We start from the raw sequence: 25,570 nt of genomic DNA on the forward strand, positions 1-25,570 counted from the left end.
CTCTCGGTGTCTCATCCTGTGTAATTTCCTAAGATCTGTGTTTCATTTCACTAATTTCCTTTCAGTCAACTATTAATTTCATCCACTAAGTTGGGCTTTTTTTCCCCTACATGTATCATTCCTAGAAGTTCTATGCGGCTCTTTTTCTCTTCTGCCTATTCTTTTCTTTTTAAAGATTGGCATCTGAGCTAACAACTGTTGCCAATCTTTTTTTTTTTCTGCTTTTTTCTCCCCAAATGCCCCCAGCACATAGTTGTGTATTTTTAGTTGTGGGTCCTTCCAGTTGTGGCATGTGGGATGCCACCTCAACGTGGCCTGATGAGTGGTGCCATATCCATGCCCAGGATCTGAACCACCAAAACCCTGGGCCGCCGAAGCAAATGCATGAACTTAACCACTCAGCCATGCTACGGGGCTGGCCCCTCATCTGCCTGTTCTTTTCAGTGTCCTTTTATTTCTCTGTGTTTTCTGGTCCTTTTATCTCTCTATACTTTCTTCATTGTCTCTTGGATTGTTTCATTGTCTCAGGATTTGGGGTGCTGGCTCTCCTACTTGTTATGTATGGTGACTCTGCCTTGGGGCAAGTTGTTTCCTCGTGGGGCTTGTAAACCCACTGTCAGCTTGTCTTCTTCAGGGACTGTTTTGTTCCTGGGAGCCCTTTATGTCCTCAGGACGTGCTAGAAGAGCTGTGCATTTGCTTCTACTCGTTGCCCCAGAAGTTCCTGCCGTGTGAGAATAGATTTTATGTTAATTTTGGGGCTTGGGGTCTTCCACACCGTGAGAGAGAGTAGAAGTTCACACTCCACACCAGAATGTGACACAGGCTTGGAAATTTGAGTTTCTCACAGGAAAATTTCTTTCTTCACCCAAAGTCTAGAACAGAAACTGATGGATGGAGATTTTTCTTAGCCATCTTCCCCTGAGGAAGTAGGCATTTCAGTTCCAAAGTCCTGCTTCAGTTGGGTCCCAGGGCGCGTCCCTCCCCACGTGGGTGTTTACCTGTCTCTGTTCTGGGGCTCCCGCCCCTCTTGCTCACATTACCAGGGCTCTGGATTACAGGCTTACTGTGTTGGCTTTAACTTCCTTCCTTGTTTCTGTCACTGGGGGATTTCTTTCTTCAAGCTCAATATGCATTTTAATTTTTCTGTTAATATTTTATTCAGCATTCCCCAGTGTGATGCAGTGGATATCCACATTAGTTTGTTCTGTGAGTTACTTAACCCCTAAGACATCATTATTTTGCTTCCTGTCTCTCCCACTGGATTGTAGGCTCCTTGAAGAAAGAAACTGTGCCCACTTTATCTCAGGTCCCTAGCTCAATACTGAGCACACACACAATATGACATTCACTGGATGGATAATTAAATGATGGAAGGTGATTATCAAAGGTTATACAGTTATTTCTATAGCTCCAGGAAGAAGATTTCTTCAAACTTTCTAAACACAAAGATATTCTTTTATTCTGGGAAATCTTTATAGGAGATTTTGTAGCATATGTCATTATGATAACTATGTGAGTGTGTTTTCCTAATATTCTAACATGTTTCCTGAGCAACCACAATGTAGTAGGCCCTTAGGAGAACAAATGTAGAGATATGTAGATGTGTGACACAGGCTGGCCCTGGGCTCATGGCCCTCCAGTTGGAGGGTGTGATGTGGAAAGCATAACTATCACACAATGCAACAGAGAACAGTGTGTTTGCCATGGTTTCATTTGTGGAGAGGACTGTGTTTGTTTGGAAGAAAATTTTTGATAGGCCTATTTGGGAGAACAGCTATGGCTCCAGGGAATTTGAGAATGGGAGAAGCTGCTCTGAGACAGGCAAGGGTAGCATTTTTCTGGTTGATCCAGAGGGAGAGGGACAGAGGAAGAGAAGTGGAGGCAACAAGAGGGTAAAAGCCACGTGTGTGCTTCACAATGTTGCTAGAATGGTACAACACCCCTGCACCTGTATGCCATTTATTTGAAAATAAAAAGCATTTTGACAAAATTATAATGAAATGATGAGAAATCCATAATCATAGTATGATATTTAACAAAACTTTTCCAGAAATTGATAAAGTTAAGAAAAAAAGATATTGAAGTTTTGAGAAGCACATAAATAAATTTAACTGAATGGATATAAATTTAAAATCCTAGGGACCAGCCCAGTGGAGCAGAGGTTAAATGCACATGTTCTGCTTCTCGGCGGCCTGGGGTTCGTTGGTTCGGATCCCGGGTGTGGGCATGGCACAGCTTGGCAAAAAGCCATGCTGTGGTAGGCATCCCACGTATAAAGTAGAGGAAGATGGGCATGGATGTTAGCTCAGGGACGGTCTTCCTCAGCAAAAAGAGGAGGATTGGCGGTGGTTAGCTCAGGGCTGATCTTCCTCAAAAAAAATAAAGAAAAAACAAAGAATCCTATACCCAACCATTAGAGAATAAACGTTATTTTGTTATGCATGCTACAGCATTTAAAGTAATTAACTCTGACTAAGCTGGAAATCAGTCTCAACAAATCTGAAGCATTGGTTTCATACAGACCTTGTTCTTTGACCACAATGCAATAAAACTAGGAGTCAACAATGGCAACAGCCTCCAGGCCCCATATGTTGGGAAATTAATAAAGCAGGCTTCCAAACGATGGTCAAATAGATAATCATACAGGAAATTCAAAAATACCTGGAACTGAGTGACAATAAAGACAACGTGTATTACAACTTGTGGGATGCAGCTAATGCAGTACTTAGAAAGGAATTATAGTCTTAAAGGCATATATTAGAAAAGAAGGTTGAAAACAGTACTAAACTCCAGAAGTCTGGAAAGAACTACAGAGAAAATATGGCATTGCAATGCGACGTGATAAAGTGTAAAATACATGCATGCACAGAGCAGGGCCACCTAAAGCATCTTGGAGGGAACAGTGGGATCAGGAAATTCTTCCATGAGGACACGATGCTTGAAGTGGTTCCCAGAGGAAACACTGGAGTTAGAAAACTGGCTAAGCTGAAGAGGAGGGCAATACAGGCAAAAGTGACCACATGGGTAACTTTAGTGGCTTGAGACAGCTTGACAAGTTTTAAGAAGTTCAAATAAGTCACTGCAACTAGATTCAAGGGTACAGATTAGGATAGAATGTAAGATGTTAAGTTGTGATGCTCACAACCAAAGGACTTATTTTTTTCATCCATGACTTTTTCAGTTACCTAAGGGACTTTTACTAGATTCTGAAGGTAAGAAGGAGCCACTTAAGACTTTTAAACAGAACAACAAGAGCTGATGTTGATTCTGCAGGACACCTTACCTTCTTAGATTCGTTCATTCCCTAGATATTTACTGAGAACCTACTATTGTTGTGGGCCCTGGACTACTCACAATTTTGAAAAGAAAGATCTAGAGACAGAAGCTATATGCACATGCTAGAAACCATTTTAACAATCCAAATGTAAAAAAAGATGAAGCTTACACTAGGCTGGTGGCAGTGAGGTGGCCATCCTGGCAGGTGCACAAGGACTATCTTAATGCTTAGCAGAGCTCCTCATCCCTGCCGTGGTCTGTCCTGGGCAGGGGATAGTGCAAGGCCTGGGGTACACGGGAGAGTGCAATTCTAGGGAACATTGCCCGGCCAGAAAACAAAATACTGCCTGGAAACGAAGAATGGAATAAGGTGAGACATCAGAGTATAAAGGACGCAGAAGCGTAGGTGTTCTGAGAGGATGGGTGATTCAAGGTCTCTGTCCTTTGTAGGGCTGAGTGGCCATCCCAACTGGGGTAAGTCTCTGCTGTCCTCTTGAGTGCTTTGAGGATCTGACAGCCTGGAGGACTAAGCTCATCCACTCCTCCCAGCCCTAAGTTTTGTAGGAATACAATTCCATGGTATTAAAGAGAAACTTACCCAGGGCCCTTATCTGCTTGCTTCACTGGTATGATATTGAATAATCTCTGGGGGGAAAAAAGACTTCTTGAGGCATCATCCTCACCATGTTAAAGATCTGAGAAATGGATCAAATCCCCACGATCTCCAGTGCTGGAATAGGTCCAGAATCTCTGCAATGGCCGCCACAAAAAATATCCTTAGATTCCCGGAAAAGACTGAGTAGTACAAGTTACCAGGCCACCAAACTCCCGGGCCCGTAGCCCTCAGGAAGAACTTTCTTCTTTTCCAAATCCTGAAGTAGGGGCTGGCCCTGGAAAGGACTCTGAGGGAGGTGCAGGTAGGTCTCCCTGCAGCAGAGGAGGGAGCACAGTGGAGGCCCTTGTCTCTCTCTGGTGTCGCCAGGAAGTTAACACTTCATCTTGCAATTCGTGTGAAGAGAAAATTTCCTCTAATTGGAAGCTTGGGATAAAAATATCTCCAGTCTGTAAACAAAGTAGTTGGAGCTTCCTGGAGGCACACAACTTGAGCATCACTGGCTGCAGGCACGACAACGTCTGCTGGCAGTTAGGAGCCGCCCTACTCCTGTCCCTGAATCTTCTCACCCACAGCCTCACGGAGCAGCAAGTGCTCCTCTGATTGGCTCTAAAACAATTCAGATTAGCATGCGTGTCCTTAATGCTCATGCTTATCCATGTCCCCAGCCCTGAAGCGCAGATTGGGAAAAGTTTCTCACCTCCTCCCCAGGCCAGTGGAAATATGCATCAGCTCAAGTGGAGAAGAAAAAAGGGCGATCTGTTTTTATCTCCCCACAGGTGTCCTTTTGACTTGGAGAAGCAACTCCTGAGTCAGGCCCGTATAGTGGTTACGTCATTGTCCGATCACTGTCGTTGTGGTGTTGTGTTTCCATGTGCACTGGTGACTGAAGAAACCTTGGCTGATAGCGATGCAGCTGGGACCCCTTCACTCCTTCCCTGGCAGAGGAATGATTCTTTCACCCATGGCATGGATGACATATTTACTTACACACACACACACACACACTTTCTAGTACATGAACACCCAGCCTCCTTTTGGTGAAATATGAAAGCCTGCTAAATGCTTCTTATAAAGTTCTCTCTCTAGGAAGCCACTTTCAGCTAAAACTTTGGCATTAATGTGACCTTTTTAAACTGAACCACTACAAAGGAGAGGAACATACACATAAATGGAACTGCAGAAGAACTGTCCTTCCTTCTATAGCATAAGCAGCATGTCTTCTTAGAGGGAGGGAGGTTTTGTCTGCTGCTTTTCCTTAGATTGACATAGGAGGTGTCCTCCTATTTAAATAAAATTAAAGAAATACTTTGAAGAGAAAGAGCAGAGGATGATAGTTGGGATAAAATGTGAGAAAATGGAGTTGGAAATATTGCAAAGAAAGTGGGACTTGAAGGGAGGGAAAATGGGGTGACAGAATCTTTGACAAGTTCTGGAGTGGAACGCTTTAATGGAATGACTCTGGGGCCAGAGACTTTTCGCAGGCAATGGGTCTTGCTTCTCTCGTGCTGAGGGCTGACTTCAGGTGATTGCTCAGGTATATAACAGCACAGTGAAGGAACATAAGCCACAGTCGTGTTGCTGTTGAGGATATAGTCCTGCCAAGAGAATACACACACATTGATGTAAAACTCCCCCGCTTCTCATTCTCTCTGACTATATGCAGGCTAAACGTCCTTTTCTTTATCAAGACTCTTCAGGAATATTGTAAGCATTTTGCCCCACCTGAATCAAAATAGTAGAAAAGGGAAGGGGCACAGGCAACAATCATTCACTGAGCACCTAGCATGTTCCGAAATCTTACCTCACATGCTCTTGACAGTGACTATCTGAGCTGGCATTGTTCTCCCTCTTTACAGGCAAGGGATCCAAGGCTTAGAGAAGTTAAGCAACTTTCAAAGACCCAGAATTTGAATCATTGCTCATCATACCCCAGCGCCCATGTTTGCTCTCCTGTCGCTGCTGCTTCCAGGACCTATCCAGTCTGTTCGGGGGAGTCTCATGGGAAAACCCCACTGCTTGTTTGCTACTTGCTTTGCATTTTGTGTTGGTATTGAAAAGTATTGCAGATACTTTTGTTCAAGTTTAGCACAAGCATGTTTAGTTCCCTGAGCTCTTTTAAGAAATAAATCTCTCCTTTAGCAACCTACACACTAGAAATAAGCATATTCAGAAGGATAATGTGGTAACAGAAGCATAGACTCCACAGGCCCTGAATCACTGAGTGCTTCTAAAACTCTGATTCCCATATGAACAGGGCCAGAGCTCTCACAGAACAACACAAGCATAAGGATGAGGAGATCACTTGACAGCCAAATGCCTCCTATCCTGTCCTGTTGCATCACTGGTTAGGCTCCATCCCAGGATGGTGTCTCTGCCACCAGTCATGACATGCAGACTCCATCTGTGGAGGAAAATCAATGTTTTACAATAATGCACCTGCATCCACTCTCATAGGAACCTCTGCTCCGTATAGAATATTGATGGAGCCTTTCTCTGTGATCTTGTTCTGAGTTTCAAAAGATTTCCTAGCAGAGACGACCATTTAAAAGACCAAACCATTTCACAATGCAAACACAAGCAATCCAGCAGAAGAAAAGAGGCACCGGTTTCTGAAAACTGTACTCTGTCCATGGTCAGACATTATCTCATGTTTCCCAGGTAACCAAAATGGTTCCTTCAGTTGGGCAAATATGCCTGGCCATATAGCCAGGAGTTAAAGGATTATGTCTCTAATCATAGACAAAAGAGAAGACAGAAGGAAAAAAGTCCGTGAGTCTAAGAAGAATTTTTCTCTTTTTAATTTCTCTATTTTGTGTTTGATGAAGGGAGAGAGGCCACCACTATAAAATAATTTTCACATGCTTTTACTTGTGACTTGGAACATGGTGAACTGGAACAGAAAGAAGGTTTAGGAAAGGAAAACCAAACAGCATCATAGTAAGTGATTGAATTATTTTTATTTTGGCTTTATGAGATTTGGGGTAATGTAATTAATTCACACTTGCAAAGGTTTTAGCAGTTATAAAGACTTATAAAGAAGATCATATAGTGATGGAAGTTGAGGCATATCCTTGGCAACAAGCTCAATCTATTTCATGTTTTTTGGCATTCATAATTTAGTATACGTGTAAATTATACATACCGTTCTACTTTGTAAAAACTAAATATACTTAAAAAAGTAGGGTGACAATGAAAAATGAAGTTTAGGTTAAACATTAAAAAATAGGAGTTGTTGGAAACTCTGGCATATTTTACTAATGACTAAGAATTCTCCTTTTAAGCTGTTGTTTCCTGGAGCATGAGGGAGGTACTTTCTATGTTAGATATAATACAAGCTATTTCAAGAATTTTGCACAGTATTAAATGACACTCAAAACGTCCTGCATCCTTAGGCCCAATTTCTAGTACATTTCATCCTTCTCTTCATCTTGTCTGCTTGTCCTCATAAGATTCGGCTCCATTTTTCCTCCCTAGCCTTACTATTTCCCAATATTCAGAAAGCAGAGCAAAGAATTAGCCTGTTTTCTGCAGGATAAACTATTGGGTATACCATCATGCTTTTGATCTACCACCGAAACTATAGATTATGTTTATTTTAGAAAGTCATCACTATTGTGTTCTGTATAATATATGTCTTGCTTATATTTTAAATAGATTACAGTGCTTTTTCCTTCCATCACGTTTGGAATCGGGGTCTCAAAAGAGGTGCAGTCAATAATGCTTCCAACATAACTGGGCTGCATCCTCATTTGTAAAATAAGAAACACTTCATATCTCAAATTTTAATTGAGTGTTCCTTCTCCGATCTGTAGTGGTGGATTCATTTTATAGCTATGGAAATTTACCCTGCCCCACTCTTGACCATGCTTCTTTACTTCCCCCGTCGAAATTCATTGAAAGAGATCCTATGGGCCCGGTCCGGAGCATCCCTGCATCCATAGCAACCAGACTTCAGCTTCCTTTGTCGCCATGGTGACGGCCCAGCGGGCCCGGTGGTCGCTATGGTAACCAGGGGCGGTTTTCAGGGGCCCGGCAGGCTGGGCGCATGCGCTTCGGGAAGTCCAGCGGCGCCGCGCGCGGCGGCCCCTCAGCTCCCCGCGACATGGCGCTGAGGCGGCGGCCCGGGCTTGGGCTCCGCGGCCGGCTGCCCGACCTCTGCCTGCTGCTGCTTCTCAGGGGTGAGCGCGCGCTTCTGCCTTGGGGAGCGCAGGGTCTGGGAGCGCGCGGGCCGCAGCGCCGGCCCCGGGCCGGGCGGGAATAGCGGTCGGCTGGGCGGAGGGGCCGGGGCTCGCTGCGCGCGGGGGCGCCGCCTCGGCCTGCGCTCGGGGCCGCGGGGAGCCCCTGCGGAGCGGGCGCCGAGCCCGCACGGGGCGGCGGGAGGGCCCCTCGGGGCCGGGGGGCGCAGCGCCGGGCCTGGCTGGCTTCGTGGGCGCAGCCCTTTGCGCATCTGCCGCTCATTTTTCTCTTGCTGTACACGAAGGAACCGAATTGGGCAAACCCAACTTTCCTTTCCTGGACATAACACGGCACAGATCCCAATGAAAGCGAGTGCCTTTTTTGTCTCCAGCCCGCCTAGAAGACCGCGCAGACCCTTACCCTGAAATAGCATCTGGGCCATTTTGATCAGGACATGCTGATAAACCGGAGAGTTTTGTTTTGTGTTTTCCACGGTCTAGAATTCTCATTAGATTCCTGTGTCTCAGGAGAGTTGGACAGAAGGACAAAAATAGCTTTTCTTTAGTGAGCATATGTTATATACTAGGCACTTTGGAATCGTTATCTCATTTAGTCCTTACAGCAACTTTGTGAGGTGGGTTTTGTTAAGCCGTTTTCAGATAAGAAAACTAAGACCTAAGTCAAGTCTCTTTTCCAAGACTGCGTTCCAAGTAAGAGTAAAGAAGACAGACGCAAAGCCACTTTACCTAAAGCACTACACCACACGTCTTCCCTGGTGGCCATCCGCAGGTAACCAAACCAGGTCTTTTTTCAGTTGTTAGGTCCTTTTGTTGTTTGGCTTAGTTGCCATTGTCATCTTATGATGTTTTCCAGAATATACAAATTCAAACACGAAGTGACTGTGTGGGAGTGGGGGTGGAGGCACTCAGAAAACAAAGCACTCCTGTGTTTGATGCTTTTTCCTTTGGGATGTTCATAATGGTGGTAGGAAAAAGTGAGGGTCTGAGACACAAGCTGTGGAAACAGGGCTCCATGATGAAGGATAAGTTGCAGGGTCTAGATGTTGTCTATATACTTTGCCTGAAGGTGATTTCCAAAAACATATGTGGTTGGGAGATAGAAATGATCAAAGGCTAGCCAGAGGACAAGGGTGTCAGGAATGTCCAGCTCCCAGCTTTGTTGGTCACACTGACACTGTCCTATTCACAGACTAGAACAACTCCCTATTGTTGAAAAGTTCTTTTCACATGAAAGTTTGCAGTTTTTATTGCAGAAACATTTGGCAATTTAGTTCGGGAGTGAGTTTCAACTCAGTGGTTTGTTAATGAAACTAGAAGATGCTGAGGACTTCGCAGACCCTTTCCTTCTGGCTTTGCTCCCCAAGAGGGGCTAGTTTTGTGGCTTTCTTCATATCAAGGGCTGGAATTTACCTGCAGAGCATAGAAAGAAGAGTCAAACTTTACAAAATAGAACTAATGACAAAGAAGCAAGGTGGTAGGATGTGTTAATCCACTTTGAAGGGAGGTAGCTATCTTTTTTAGTAGGGAGCTCTTTTTCCATTATTGTGGTTATACTCTAAACATACCATAATACCTTGAAAATTTTATTCTTCAACATGTCATGACAGCTGTGTCTTTATTTTATAATTACTCTTTTCAATTGCTATTATTTTTCAGTGTTCTCGTTTAAAAAATTTCGGTCCCTGATAGAAACGTTCTTTATTAGTTACCCTTTGCCAGGCTTTATTATAAGAATTTAATTTATTATAATTCATTTAATATTGGTAATTCTAAGAGGTTGTTACTATTACTCTGCCCATTTTATGGATGAAGAAACAGAAGTATGGAGGATTCAGTAACTTGCTTAGGATGATATCCCATGTGTCTTAAATTTGGAAATCTTCAACCATTTGTGTTAGTCCAATTTTTGGTTACTTGTATTATTCCATTTGACAGTGAGCTCTTGTTATGGTTCAGTTTCACCAAATTATCAAATGTTCCAATCTGTGTGCTTTGTGTATAAAATACTCCTTTGGTGGCAGGTGCAGTTGAACTTTACAAAAGTTGTGCCACAAGTCTCTTCTGAGTGGTTAGGCAGTAACTACTGTTGGGTTTCCAAATCCTTCGATGTCCTGGAGAGAAGTGCTTCATTTAGAATTAAAACAGGAGCAGTTTGTATTCTTGGGATAAGACAGTTTGTGTGCCGAAGCTTAGCAAAATCTGAAAATCAAAATTTCCAGGAAATTTTTTTTTTCGGAGGAAGATTAGCCCTGAGCTAACTGCTGCCAATCCTCCTCTTTTTGCTGAGGAAGACTGGCCCTCAGCTAACATCCATGCCCACCTTCCTCTACTTTGTATGTGGAACGCCTACCACAGCATGGCGTGCCAAGCGGTGCCATGTCCGCACCCGGGATCTGAACCAGCAAACCCTGGGCCGCCAAAGCGGAACGTGCGCACTGAACCGCTGCGCCACCAGGCCAGCCCCTTCAGGAAGTTTTTGAAAAAACATTCTAAATTTTCCATTTTCGTTTGTTTGGACTCTTGTAACATTTTTAAGAATGACCTATTTTATGTTGTTTTAATTCCTTTTAATTATCTGACAGATAAAATCATTATCAGATGTGTGTGTGAGAGTGCGTGTGTTCAGAAGACCGAGGAATGCCTGCACCGAAGCATGCAGTGCTTCAAATCAGCTGTTCATTCCCAGATGACTTGTTGGTAGGCATTCGTTCTTGAGTGTTTCGGGCTGGGAAGGCTGAGCGGATAGCCATTAGAGATACTTAATCATACGTAATTGCAGTGTTACATCCGGACAAAACAATCGTACCCCCGACTTCTAAGCTCTGTGTCACTTGCTCTTAAGGCAGCCCAATAGGGTTGGCTTAAATCAATTCTTTTGAAAGAAACTAGATTTGTAGGAAGCACACTTTCTGAGATGGCACATAATGTAACTGAAGCAGCTATGGATTTAATACAACCAGCAGCTGTGAGAGAGGTGATATTTCCAAATTCTTTCTCCATAAATTCTTTGAATTTTTTCAAAGCACAAGTGGGGTAAAAGAAAGGAAAATGTGTGTGTGAATGAAATTAGGATGTAGGAGTCTGCGAATGGCACCCTAGTCCTGAAGTTGGGTTCTCTTTTTAAGGTATGATTGTGATCAGGCGGTGTGAATGTGATGCTCTCAGGGCTGAATGCAGATTTCAGTTTTCTGTATCCACCCTCTGAATGCTAACAGTACATGCAAATAGTTTCCGTGGAGTATAAAGAGCCCCTGAAAGAAACGTTTTGTAAGCACATTTTTTTACACTTAGTTTAGCAAGGACAGTATCCACTATGGTACTCTATATGGAAATGGAAAGCCTCGATTTGCTGCCTCTTTGCACTTGTCATGACACACACAGCTTCCTGAGCATGAGCCCCTGTTTCTGATGTCAAGGAATTCTGTAGTATTTTGTGTTGGTGTGTTTTGTTTTTAAGTAGTATCTGTTATGTGTTATATATTATATTTCCCATGAGTAGCTAATATGTACAGCAGGAGTTTCAATGCTGGTTGTGTAGAAATGTCCAGACTTTTTAATAAATTAGGGCTATACAAACTTTTTTTTTAAAAGATTGGCACCTGAGCTAACAACTGTTGCCAATCTTTTTTTTCCCCTCCTTCTCCCCAAAGCCCCCCAGTACATAGTCATATATTCTGGTTGTGAGTGCCTCTGGTTGTGCTGTGTGGGACGCTGCCTCAGCATGGCCTGACGAGCAATGCCATGTCCGCCCTCAGGATCCAAACAGCAAAACCCTGGGCCATCGAAGCGGTGCGTGCGAACTTAACCACTTGGCTACGGGGCCGGCCCCTCAAACATTTTTTCTTACATCATTTTTCGTTTTCAAAGTATCCCAAGGCTTCTTTCTGTGGTTCAGCATCCTTTCTGTAAATTATTGCCGAAATCAAATTCTGCCATATTCATGCTGTCTGCTTTGCCTAACTTAACCTCAGCTCACAGTGATCCTTCCTGACTCTAAATAAGCATAGCTCTTAGTCTGTGGTTCAGTTCAGTACAGCAGACACTGACTGAGTGTCTCTAATGCGCCGTGCACCATTCTCCATGCTAGGGGCACACAGTGAAGAAAGCCTGCACAGCCGTGCAGCTAGGCCGACTGCCCGCTGAATTCAGGGGCTGTAGTTGTTGGGTATAATGCGTGTTATCTTCTCAAGGTTATTAAAAATTTAGTGGGAACAGAGGCTGAACTTAATTTCCTTTGTATCTTTTCAGAGATGACTATAGTAAATGTTTTCTTTGTCACTTGAAAGTCAGTTAACATTTCTTAAACACTTCCTATGTGTCTAGACATTTTTTATGTATCTTAGTTCCAGGATCTTTTGGAAATTCTCAGTTTTTACTACAGTAGTTTCTGTGGAAGAAAGAGAATGGTAAGTATTTCTTGACTTGGTTTAACTTAAAAATCTTTCTGCCATCTACTCTATGCAGTTATACGAGTTTGAGAGGAAGAAAAATGTGGGGAAATGCTTATGATATAATGTAAGTGACACAAGCTGCAAGTGTGACTAGTGTATACTGTATGATTATAATTATGCAAAACATCTTATGCTTAGGGGGAAAAAGCCTCTGAAAGGTAATGAACCAAACTGTTGATAGGTGCAGTTTTTGAGTCCTGGGTCTTATATCTGATTGTTTTCTAGTTTTCTGTTTTCCTGGCTGGTTCTTTTGTCTTTTTTCCCAAGTTTTCTTTAATGAGGATTTTTTTTTAATATAATGTGCATTGTGCCTTTTTCTAGCTCCTTAAGAAATGTTACAATGGATGAAAGGGGCTGGCTTGAAGTTTAGTTGTTTGATCATGCATTCTTGTGACTCATTTGGGAGACTCGCTGTCTCTGGCTTTTGGGTTGGGGAGCTAACTGTGGCATCCTCAGCAGGTGGTTCAGTGGAGAACTGAAAGAGAGCTGATGAGAGTATCTGCTTCTCCCCTTTTTGAACAAGCAGAGTAACCTGAGTTGTTGCTTTGGTTTGCTTGCTCAGAGCCAGCCAGTGTTTATGGAACACCTGCATGTGCGAGCCGAGCAGCTCCTGGAGGACCTGTTTTCTTTGTCTTGGGTGATAGGAAGACCAGGTCAAAGTGACTTCCTTGGAAAATAGACTCTGAAAGATGTTTCCTGAACGAGCTGTCAGCCCATGTACCCTTATCACTTCTTCCCGCCCATCACAGACTTCCTTGTTGGATGTCTTTCTCTATGGAAAACATTTCATGTCTTCCAAGTGAAGTGTAGCTGTCTGGAGGATTCAAAGAGCGCAGCACATCCTAAGACAGCTGCCGCCTTTTTTTTTTTGCCCTGTGTTTTTCCTCTAAAGTATCTCTGTCAGGGTGCTAGAACTTAATCAGCCAATCCATGTTTATTTGACAGTCTTCGTTTTCATGGCAGGAAAGCTTTCCATGAGTAGACCAGGGAAATCTGAGGTAAGTGCCTCCCCAAACCAGAAGGAACGTGCAGTTTAGATCACTAACAGAGTAGCATTTTGGTAAATGTTCATGTGTTTACTCTGGGTTGGCTTGGTAGAGGAGAATTTCAAGAAGAAGCTGGAGTTTTAGAGAGAATTTTGATTTACATAGTGCAGATTTGGGGAGTAGAGGTGTTGAGGGCCAGGAAAGTGGAGGAAAGAATATGAGCAAAGGTGTGGAGTTGGGAATGCATGTGTTGTATTTCGGGACCAATGAGTTGTTATAGTGATAAATAGTAACAGCTACCTTTTATTGAAAAGGAACTGTGTGCCAGGCATTGTGTGATAGCTTTACCTGGCTGTCTTAATTGATCTCAGCAGCCAGGTTTATAGGCTGCACTTTGCAGATGATGAATTGAGGCTCCGGCAGGTTAATTACCCACCCCAAGATCACAGCTAGTAAATTGAGGAGGCAGATTGTCCATCGAAGAGAACATTGGAAACTAACTAGATTGTGTGGTGCTTTCAATGCCAGACTAAGAAATTTGGACCTTATAATGTAGGTTCTAGAACTTCATGTGGCAATTTGAAGGAGGGAAGTGATATTTTAAAATGATTTTAGGAGTATAAATCTGATGTTATATTCAAGAATATTGGAGAGGGAAGGTCAGTTAGGAAGCTACAACAGTAGTTCAAGGTCACTTCTTTTAGGGTAGTCTCTTAATGTTGAATTCATATTTACAGTCAGGCATCATTAGGCGATTTCATCATTCAGTGAACATCACAGCGTGTACTGACACAAACCTAGATGGTATAGCCTACTACATACCTAGATTATTTTGTATAGCCTTTTACTTCTAGGCTACAAACCTGTACAGCATGTTACTGTGTGAATAATGTAGGCAGTTGTAACACAATGGTAAGTAGTTGTGTATCTAAACACATCTAAACATAGAAAAGGTACAGTGAAAATACAGTATAAAAGATAAAAAATGCTACACATGTGCAGGGCACTTACACGAACGGAGCCTGCAGGACTGGAAGCTGCCTGGGTGAGCCCGTGAGAGGGTGGTGAGTGGATGTGAAGGCCGAGGACCTTACTGGACACTGCTGCAGACTTTGTAAGCACTGGACACTTGGGATACACTAAGTTTATAAAAAATAATGTTTTTCTTCAATAATAAATTAACCTTAGCTTACTGTAACATTTTTACTTTATAAACTTAAATTTTTTTTAACTTTTTTGACTCTTTTGTAGTAACAGTTTAAAACACAAACACATTGTACAACTGAGCAAAAATATGTTGTTTTTATATCCTTATTCTATAAGCTTTTTCCTATTTTTTAAAGTTTAAATTTTTTTTTCACTTTTCAAACTTTTTTGTTAAAAACTAAGACGGAAACACACGCATTATCCTAGGTCTGCACAGCGTGAGGACCATCAATATCACTGTCTTCCCCCTCCACACCCTGTCCCACTGGAAGGTCTTCAGGGGCAGTTACACACATGGAGCTGTCGTCTCCTATGATAACGATGCCTTCTTCTGGAACACCTCCTGAAGGACCTGCCTGAGGCTCTTCTTGAGGAGGGGTCACTCTTTTCAGAAATATGGGCATGGTGGTTTGCTTGGTTTGTTTCTTTTTTTCATCATAGATTTGCTTGTAAGCAGTTAATGCAGTTAATTCCTCTCTATGAATGAAAACTTTCCTGTGTTGGGGTCCATGTTTTCAGACTTTTTGAGGAGCTCATTGTGGTCTGCACCAGAAGCGTCTGCTAAACCCTTCACCGTGAGTTTTCTTGGGAATTCTTTTTCTTCTCCTACAGTTTCCTTTTCTCTTGCTGCAACATTACTAAGATGTCACTAGGTGGTGGGAATTTTTCAGCTCCGTTATAATTTTATGAGACCACTGTTGTCGATGTGGTCTGTTGTTGACTGAAATGTCTTTATGCGGCACATGACTGTATTTATATCTGAAAGTATATTTTTTTAATCTTGTTCTTGAAATATAGATTTACTGGATACATGATTTTAGGTTGACAGTTGTTTTGTTTTAGAGCCTGGACTATATAACACTGCTTTCTGGTTTCCATTATCACTGCTGCGGAGTCTGCTGTCAGTGATATCATCAATCTTTTCTAGGTTGCCTCTCTTCTTTCCAGCTACTTTAAAGATATTTTCTTTGTCTTTGATCTTCTGAAATGTTACAGTGTGTCTAGAGTGGATTTCTTTTTAATTATTCTCCTTGTTAATTTGTTATACTTTGTGTATCTATGAGTTTATATCTTTCCTGAGAATTCTCAGGTATTATCTGTTCATATACTGCCTATCTTCTATTAATTCTTTCCTTCTGGGACTCTGATTAGCTATGTTCAGTCATTCTGTCTTCCTAGACTGTTAACTTTTCTGTCATAATTTCATATTCTTCCCTCTTTGTGCTATTCTGGGTTATCTATTTAGCTTTGCTTAACATCTGTTTCTTTTTCCAGCTGTATCTAATCTGTTATTTAACCAACACATAGAGTTATGTTGTTTGTTTTTTTTTGACCAATTATATTGTTCATTTCTAAAATGTCACTTGTGGTTTTTTTAATAATCTGGTGTCTTGCTCATTTTTTTTACTCCTTTTTTATTTTTTAAACATTTCATGCACAACTGTTTTATATTCTGTATCTGATGCTTCAAATATCTGAAGTTCTTGGGGATCTAAATCTAATGTTTGTTGTTTCTTATGACTCTTATGATTTGGTTTTCTTCACTCAGAAGCTGATCTTTGCTTGATGACAATCTGCAAATCTGGGCCTGACCTGAGGATGCTTTTTGTGAGAGAGTATGCTCCCACTGGGCGGGCCCTGGGATGGCTGTTCCCCTTTCAGGGTCCCTGGCATTATTTGAAAATCTGAGGCACAGTGTCTCTGCTTTCCTGCTGGCCCAGGGGCACAGCTCCACTGAAGTGTTAAAAATGAGCATTTGCCTTCAGGGTCACACGCCCACCCATCTTATTTTTTTCTGGTTTTATCCCACAGCTGTTTCATTTGCCTTTTTAAAGATTCCCCCACTTACTGTAAGCCTGGAGATGTAGTAAAAACTATGGTGTACACAGGGTCTTGTTGGGGTGCAGAGGCCTTTCGGATTATCTCGTCCACTACACTGCTGGAAACTGGCATCTCAGCTTTACTTAACCTAGCCCCTTGTGATTGATGTAAGAGCCACCCCTTTCTTTAAAGGCTCATTTTATGAGAGTAATGCTTTGTTTTCATTTTTCAACCATAAAATAAAATCAAAATGTTGGCTATGTTTTTTCAGAGCACAAATACCCCCATGGAGTTCTGATGCACTTGGGATGAGGGGCTGTGTGATTCTTGCTAAGCATCCTGCTTTAAGGATGGGGCTACACTATTTTAAAGATCTTCCCAATCGGGCAGCCATAGTCTCTGTCCTCAGATTGGTTTATCTGAGAAACAATCATCTATCATTCGAGATACAGCAAGTTAAAATTTGGAGAATTACAGCTGTTGCACACGACACAGGCACCTGGAAAAGCAACAGCTTAATCTGCTACTGACAGATTGAGGTGAGGACAATTAGAGGCAAAGTGGAAAGGTAACCTTGGGCTTTCCAGCTCTTAGATGAAATGCTGGTTCCCCAAAAGGCTCCGCGGTGTGCTGTGAGGAGGAGGACCACGTGCATCTCAGGAAGGCTCCCTTGTCTGCAGCCTCAGGCGCTCGTCGTCGGGGGAGGAGGGAGGGCAGCGTCGCGGGTGTCGGGCGGCAGGCGTTCTGAGTTTATTTCCCAGCTTGGCTTCTGATTCGTCTTTGGACCTTGGGGAAATAATATTGGTTTTAATCCAAATCACTTGAAAGTAGTTTAAACACCATCTCTCTTTCTCACTACCACCCAAACGTCCACATTTCTTTCCCCATATTAGATAACTCGCTTTAGGTATATGAGTTTCAGATCCCAAGAAGTGATTTTATCGGAAAAAGAGAATTTTTACCTGATTATTTGAATTACTTTATTTGTTAATTAAAAGTGCATTTGATGGTTTTGAAAACCTAATTCACAGAAATTCCTTCCTCTCGCGAAAGTTTGGAAGTGTTTCAGAGCCACACTCTAGAGCCGCGTTTAGAGGGTTTCTTGGTTTGGAACCCTCTTCCACTCTAAGAGATTGGGAAAGTTCAGGCTTTTTTTTTTTTTTTAAATCTGCTACAACCTTACTTACCAGATCTAGTGTTTTAAGAGTTCCTGTGTTTGTTTACCATGAAGGAAAAAATGGGTAGCTATTTGGTTGTATTGGTATCTTAATTCAGTTTGATTTCCTGGTATCAGGTATGAATTTTTCACCGACTGTATTTGGTCTAACTTTGTAGTCCAGTGGTAGTAAAGAATGGCTGTAGAACCTTTGCTGGGGATCTCTAGAGCAGTGGTTCAGTAAGAACAAATATTTAAGTGTCTTGAATTTACCAGGCACTGTTTCAGACCTTGAGGGCACATCCATAAAGTAGCTTATGTTTGGAATTCCTTCTAGGAAATGATGAAAGCTATGGACACTTTCCTTCAAAAAGCACTTTAATGTACACCTATGAAAATTTTTATATACTATTTTTGGGGGCTTACAACCCCCCAGAAGATCATTTGTGCACCTCAGGTTGAGAAGCCTGTCACAGGGCTCAGGGTTCTTGTGGGGGACATCCTTAGAATGAATGTCTTCTGAAATAAATGGTAATGCATGGAGAGTTCAGGAGTGGTAAACCAAAGTGTTACTTTATTATTATTTTTTTTCTTTCCATTAATCCTGTTATAGCCTGACTTTTCTGTTAGACTATTTTATGGATGATGCCTGTTAGTGTCGAACATCTGTTCATATTCTCTATACATTTCCAATTTAAATTATTCTGAAGGTAGGTCAGAGAGTGAAGACTGATTTAAATGGAAAAATGAAGTAGGCATGTGATTTTAGAGGTGCTTAATTCTGTGATTTTTACAGTGTTTCCTCATGTCAGTACAGCTCCAGGAGATGTGCAGTTAAGCCACATGAAAAACAGAATGAGATGCTGAGATGACATTACTCCTGGGACGACTCCTCCATCTTCCTCTGGTGTCTGTCTGTAGTGGTCTCTCTGTCTCTCTTTTCTCCTTGGCCCTCTCTCTCTTTCTAGCAGTGATGAGGGAAGAAGCCTGAAAGGATGTTTCATAACATTGGATGAGGGACTTGGGCTTCATTGCAGCCAGAACAAATATTCTCTCCTATTCTTACCCTGTGGCTAAAATCCCACGTGCTGTTTGCAAATTACAGGAAACTATTCCTCCAGTGAATTCAGAGTCTGGTAAGTTTTGAGGAGGAGTATGTTTTTGTGTTTTGTTCTCTCTTCATCTCACAGATTTTGTTTTTCTGCTCTTCTTGTCAAGTACATTTTCTACGTGTAGAGTAAATAAAATCTGTTAAAAGTTGGGGTGTTTCTGTTCTTGTGTGTGAGCAGCACCTTCTAGTTCACTTTTTTTTTTTTGGTGAGAAAGATTGCCCTGAGTTAACATCTGCTGCCAGTCTTCTTCCTTTGTTTTTTTCTCTTCTCCCCATAACCCCAGTACATAGTTGTATATCCTAGGTGTACATTTTTCTAATACTTCTATGTGGGACGCTGCCTCAGTTTGGCTTGATAAGCGGTGTGTAGGTCCTCATCCAGGATCCAAACTGGTGGACCCTGGGCCATGGAGGTGGAGCGCACGAACTTAACCACTATGCCACCAGGCCTGCCCTTGAGTTCACATTTTTTAAAGCCACATCTAATGAAACCTCGAGGAAGAAAATGTAGCTGGGGTTTAGAAGCTCCAATTTTAAGCCTCATGACCTCCCCTTTTCTGTACCTCCTTTATAGTGGAATAATAACGTGATGTGCTTGGTTGTAAAGCTTTAGTTTCCAGTGAAGTCACTGCCTGGCCTTCAAGGGAGGAATTGCTGGGTTTGAGTTTTGGGGTGACAGAGATGAGGCACTTCTTTGCATGTCTACATCCACCCTTTCCATAGAGAGAAAGGTTGTTTTTTTCTTTTCTTTTATGAGATTATGGCTGTGTAATGAGAAAATTGATCATAAGACTTTAATTCACTTTTTTGGGGGGAATGGCAAGATTTGGAGCATGGTCTTTGGCTCTGTAGAATTATTTCATCACTGTCTTCTGAATAACCCTTGTGTATTGGCACTTATGTTTCATTATCATGGTCCATCTACCTCCAGTGCACAGCATCCTTTTCCTGTTCATTGCTACTCTTTCCCTAATGCCCAGCTTAAGGTTCTTCTCTGCAAAGCCTTTTTCAGTTCCCAGCCTGGAGTGATCTCTTCCTCTTCTGAATTCCTATTTCTCAGGAAGAGTATGAGCTAGACCGAGGGTTGAAGCTCAGCTCTGCTTGTGACTTGTCATCTGTAAAAGAAGAGTAATGTATGGCTTTATAGGATTGTTTGCAAATGAGTGACTATATGTAAAGCTCTTATCGACGTATCTAAATAAATGGTAACAAAAATAACACTAATTAAGACAGCAAAATTAAAATTACTTACATAATTTATGTAACGTGCTTAACAGAGGGCCCAGTATAATAATAAACTCTCAGTGTTGGGTTTTATTTTTTGTCAATAGGTGGTAGAAATTTATTGTTATTACTGACTGTTGCTGCTGCTACTACTTTTCTTACTACTTTACTGTAATTCATTTGGTCCTTAATTACTCAGAGGCACATTTAAAGTGAAGCTTATCAAGCTTAGGCTTTTGGACTCCTCGCTTAGACCCCTTCTAAGGCCCTGAATTTCATCCCAGCAAGGTGTCCTCAAATTTGTAGACGTTAGATCCTGCAGCTGCACTCAGTTGAGACTGTCCTCTTCTCCTCTCCACTTTCCCTGTCATGCTTCTCCTTAGGTTGGGTCGCATTGTAATGGCCACAGGCATTTTCCCCACCTGAGGGGAGGTGGAAACACATTCTTTCTGGTTTAGTGGGATTGTTGATGTGGTCCACAGTCACTGCTCTGTACAGTTGCTGTTGCAGGCCATCTCAGTGAGGAATGGCTTCCAGGAGTATTCCATTGTGCTGTTTGACTTACTAGGGTTGTCATATGAAGTGGTAGGGCCCACTGTGACGGCCACTTTTGAGCTCCTGTAATGCCATTGTAGTGAGGATGTGGTTGAAAAGGTGGGTAATGTTTTCTCATGTCAAAGAGTGTTTAAGATTAGAAACTCTACAAGAAAATTTGAAATGCCCTGAAATCTTACAGCTTAAATGTGAAAGAAACTTTAGATAGAGGTTTTCCCAAATTTAACAACAATCTTTAACACTTTACATGATTTGCCAATAATGAATATTTCATTTTTCTATGATAGTACTGATAATGAATAATGATTTATGAAGTGGAAAGATACTTTCCTAAAGTGTTTTTTTTTGTTGTTTTTCCTCCCCAAATACCCCCAGTACGTAGTTGTGTATTTCAGTCCTGGATCCTTCTAGTTGTGGCATGTGGGACGCCACCTCAACATGGCCTGACGAGCGGTGCCATGTCTGGCCCAGGATCCAAACCGTTGAAACCCTGGGCCACCAAAGCGGAGCACGCGAACCTAACCACTCTGCCATGGGGCCAGCCCCTCCTAAAGTATTAGTATTAATTTCTTGACAGCCATGTTGAAGGAAAGTCTTAATTAGCATTCTTTTATTTCCATGGACAGTGTTATAAAGTCGTTGGCACATGACAAAGTGATCAGACATCCTAAAACATGTAGGAAAGATTATAGAGTACCAAGGAGTTAATAAAAATATTATTTTTCTAGACTTTGTGATATTTGTGTTGCTAGCTTCTTAAATTTATAAAATTTTTTTGTGGTTTGTGGTCTCATTTTTGATAAACATTTACTTTGTACCTAATTTTGTATTCTTAATTTTGTATTTTTCCTCGTGAGGGACTCAAAACTGTATCAGTGTCAGACTCCACCAAACTTGGATTCACCTCAATTGTAGTCTTCCTTGAATTGTATCCTTTGATGTTGTATTGACCTACTAATTTAAGTCATTAATGACAATATAGTGTTCCTGGTGTGTGTCTTGACTGTTCAAGTAGTTTGTGGGCTGAGGGCAGAAGCCTTGTCCGATGCCTAGCATAATGTTTGCAGTAGGTATGCTGATGCTCATTGAAGAGGGAACAGGGCAAGCTCTGGAGGGAGGTGTCTGTTCGTTAGTTGTGGGTTTGAGAAAGAACAGGGGCTTCACTGGCAGTTTTAGAAGGGGGTTGACAAGTATTTCTGTTCAAACATATTGCAGCCTTGACAGATGAGAAACCATGGTCTAATTTTTCTGTTTCTTAATCTTTGAAAATAATTCAAAGTCAGAAGACCTGGTTTCCACTTTGACTTCTGATACTTTAGAGTTTTGAGGTTGCAGTTGTCTCCTAATATATTTGAGCCCTATTCTCTTAATCTATCGCAAGGACATTGTAATACCCACCATACAGGATGGTTGCATGAATCACATGGGATTCTGTGTGAAAGTGTACTGTGAATTATAAAATGCTCTGCAAGTGTAAACCGTTAGCATTCTTTGCTTTGCTTTATTGCCTCTGGGATCTAGAGTGTCACTAGTCCTCTTGTTCTCCAGAACTTTAGGTTACAATCCTGATTTAGAGGAATTTTCTCATATTAAAGTTTCCCTGATGGCTTATTTTTACGAGAAGGCAAGTTTTTAAATTTATTTTTTCTATGTAGGAAACATATTTCATCTGAAGTACAGATTGATGTCCTGAATTTTTCTAAAAATAACAGAAAGCTAATTTTAAGTTTCAAGAGTAGAGAAGAAAATTTTATCTTTGATATTTTTGTATTTAATAGTGATTCAATGATATTTGTAGAAGAGATTAGACATTTTATGCCTGGGGGAAATTTTCGTGCCCGAACTAGCAAAGTTTGAATAAGAAAAGTTTCAGTGGAAATTCCAGCATATCTTTAAGTAAAAGGAGGTGCCAATATAAATCAGTAAGTTTAACTTTAAAATAAGCATCTTATTAGATAAATAGCTATTAAGAATGGATGAGTTCAGTGCACGAAAATGCCGTCTGAATAAATTGGCCTCCATGTTCCATTGGCTGTTTCCGCCTGAGAGCTTTAGTATTGCCTTTCCCCAAACACTTAGAGAAATGGAGCATCAGAGTTTCATGTCCTGAGATCAGTGTGCCATATAATGTTAGGAGCCGTTCAGATGAAAGGCATAGTGCTTTCTTTTGTATATTAAGAAAAAGTAGGGGAGAGTATGAAAGAACACCCTGTAACTAAAAAAATAAAATTCCTCTGTTTAAGACCCAGAGAGTATATAGTTTTCACAAAATGCTGAAACAAACCATATGTTGGGCATTAAACCAGAGCAATATGGATGTTAAAGTCTGGCCTCCCTGCTCTCTCACAGATTATATTCATGCTCGTTTCAAAGTTTTAGTTGAAGTCTTGAGACTCTGGCAGCTTTAGTTAGGTAGAGGCACCTATGAGAGAGCCAAATCTTGGATTCTGTCTGTTACAGACCCAGCTAGGTAAGATACTTTAAGAAACTTTCCTCTTCCTTTGAAGGTTGTTCGTGTTGGACTTCTCTGGAAGAAGGAACTGTCTTATAGGCCAATTCTAGTTTCTCAGTAACTGGACCGGTTATCAGGAGACCTGGTGTTTACCACTGACGTAACACCATGATCTCAGCAAGTCATTTAATCCCTTTGTGTTAAGTTTGCTACCCATAAAGGTAATATTTGCCCCTCTCAACTCACACAGGCATATAGATTATAGAATTTCAGAGCTGAAAGATACTGTAAGACAGGGTTTATGAACCTTGGCACTATTCACATTTTGGGCTGGGTAGTCCTGTGTTGTGTGGGACTGTCCTGTTCATTTTAGCATATTTAGCAGCCTTCCTGGCCTCTAAATGCCGGTGGTAGCACCCTTAATTATGACAACCAAAAATGACCCCAGATCTTTCTCAGTGTCCTATGGGTGGCAATAATTACAGTTAACTATGTATGTGGAATTAGAATGTTGTTTATGTATGTATGGTTAGAAATTCAGAATGCAAGGTCCAGTTGAGGACCACTGCTGTAAGAGATTATTCAAAAAAAGGCAGCTGAGGCCTAGAGAAGTTCAGTAACCAGCTTTTGATCACTTTATATATTAAGTAGTGAAGCTGGAACTAGAACCCAACTTTATTAATACGCTCCCAACCCAGTTCCCCAGTTCCCACCTTAAATTAATTCAGAGTTTCATTCCATATCAAAAGCAGTAGCATACCTTTGAAATTTGGACACCCACACGGAGGTCGATGAATCCTCCACATTTACCAGTGATGTCTTGCTCGTCACTGCCACCCACCACCTGCAAAGCTTTTCCATACTTCGTGAAGAATCTCTGCTTTCCTTGGCCCTTAAGCACTTAACAAATACCTGAGTGACACTTAGTAAGAGGAATTGGAATAGACGGTTTGGAAGGGCTCGATTTGCGTTATATAAGTCATACAGGTGAGTTTAAGCTGGATGTGATATGTGGGATACTGAAAGCGAGTGGATTCTGTGCCAGTGAAGAGTACTAGAGGGTCTCTCTGGACTCTAGTGCCCACGCAGTAAATCAAATCAGTGTGTTACCTTAGGCTTGTGCTGAACCTTCTTGTTTCTCACTTTCTTACTTTACCTACTTCCCAGTTTTACCTACTTACCATTTTCTGTTTAGGGGCATGGATTTTTTTTTTTGCTGTAAGAAGGATTTATGTACAGTATAAATTTGGTAAATGAAAAATCTGAACACATAGTAGCACTTAGTAAGTTTTATTTGGTTGTTTAATTCCGTATCTAATGTTTCAGTTCATCCTCATATCCTGGGTTTTCAATATATAAAAGTTCAGGTTTGGCTTAGAGACATGAAGGGGAAGACATAAAAAAGGAAAACCAGATGACAAAGAGCAAATTGGGTAAAATTAACTGTCAGAAAAGAAACTCAGTGTCAAGTAGGAGAGGTTAGAACCATAAGAAACACTTTGCCTGAAAGTCAGGGTGAGTTGTGTGAACATCTGCATTCTGGAGTGTTCTCCAGCTCTGTGCTGAGCACGTCTCTGGGTTTCACGTGCTCTTGATAGCAGGGTCTTTTCTCTCACAGCTATGTAGCAGAGCTGTACATCTTCTGAAAACTCCAAACTACTGCAGTGTTGAAAACCTGAAATGCTGAGCTTTGAAAGTGCTTTTTTTAATCTATTGAAATCTTTGAACTTAGATGTATAATTGGGTTGTTGCATAATATGATTCTGAACATGTATGAATTCATAATATGAAAGAGCTTGAATTCCCAAACTCAGGGATTTGCAGACTAAGACAAACTATGGAATAAGAGCCGTTAGACATTTCGTGTGATTATCTGCCATGGTGATGTTTACTGGCTGTTTTCCACTCCTCCCCCTTAAGTATATTGTAAACTATCTTAAGCTGAGTATCAGCCAGCTAAGATTCTTACAGATTTCCTTCTTTTCACTGGACATCAGTATCCTTAGTGGCATTTTCCTCTAAAAATGTGATGATGGAACTAACAGCTAGACACTGTGGATTGGCCTAGCACCAAGGGCCGTTAAAAGTGGTTCTTTGAGTTACAGCTTTGGTGGTAGAGTAGAGGGGCAAAGAAGAATTGTGACTTAGGATTTATAGCAAACTAAGTCTGGCGTCAAGGATTTGTCCTGCAAATGAATGCATGTGATGATGGGAAGATTACATGAGGCAAGGGGAGAAGGGAGCCAGTACCATTTTCTGTTTAGGGGCATGGATTTTTCTTTTTGCTATAAGAAGGATTTATGTACAGTATAAATTTGGTAAATTTAAAAAGTATACATAAGAAAAATAATTATTCATAATTCTATCAGGACAGTGTTGTGACAATTTAACATATTTATTTACTTCTAGTTGTTTGTACATTTTTAGAAATAATTGATTTTATACTATAAATATCCTTTTTTTTTCTTTTTGTTGAGGAAGATTGGCCCCGAGCTAACATCTGTGCCAATCTTCCTCTA

At 41.4% G+C, this 25,570-nt stretch overlaps 1 protein-coding gene across 4 annotated transcripts in view; it reads left to right on the plus strand.

The window, feature by feature from the left end:
- The first annotated feature begins 7,900 nt into the window (after positions 1–7,900).
- Positions 7,901–25,570, plus strand: part of JAM3 (junctional adhesion molecule 3) — a 65,438-nt gene continuing 47,768 nt past the window's right edge. The window contains exon 1 of one of the 4 annotated variants that reach the window (XM_008523751.2): positions 7,901–8,071. In XM_008523751.2, coding sequence (XP_008521973.2) covers positions 7,939–8,071 — 133 coding nt within the window. In that variant the 5' untranslated portion in view covers positions 7,901–7,938. Of the gene's footprint in view, positions 8,072–17,485; positions 18,846–25,570 lie in introns of those variants that run through there. The other 3 variants (XM_070623511.1, XM_070623513.1, XM_070623512.1) reach the window with 3 other exon arrangements.

This window comes from Equus przewalskii, chromosome 6 (genome assembly GCF_037783145.1).
Source record: "Equus przewalskii isolate Varuska chromosome 6, EquPr2, whole genome shotgun sequence".
In the NCBI taxonomy this organism is placed as follows: Eukaryota; Metazoa; Chordata; class Mammalia; order Perissodactyla; family Equidae; genus Equus; species Equus przewalskii.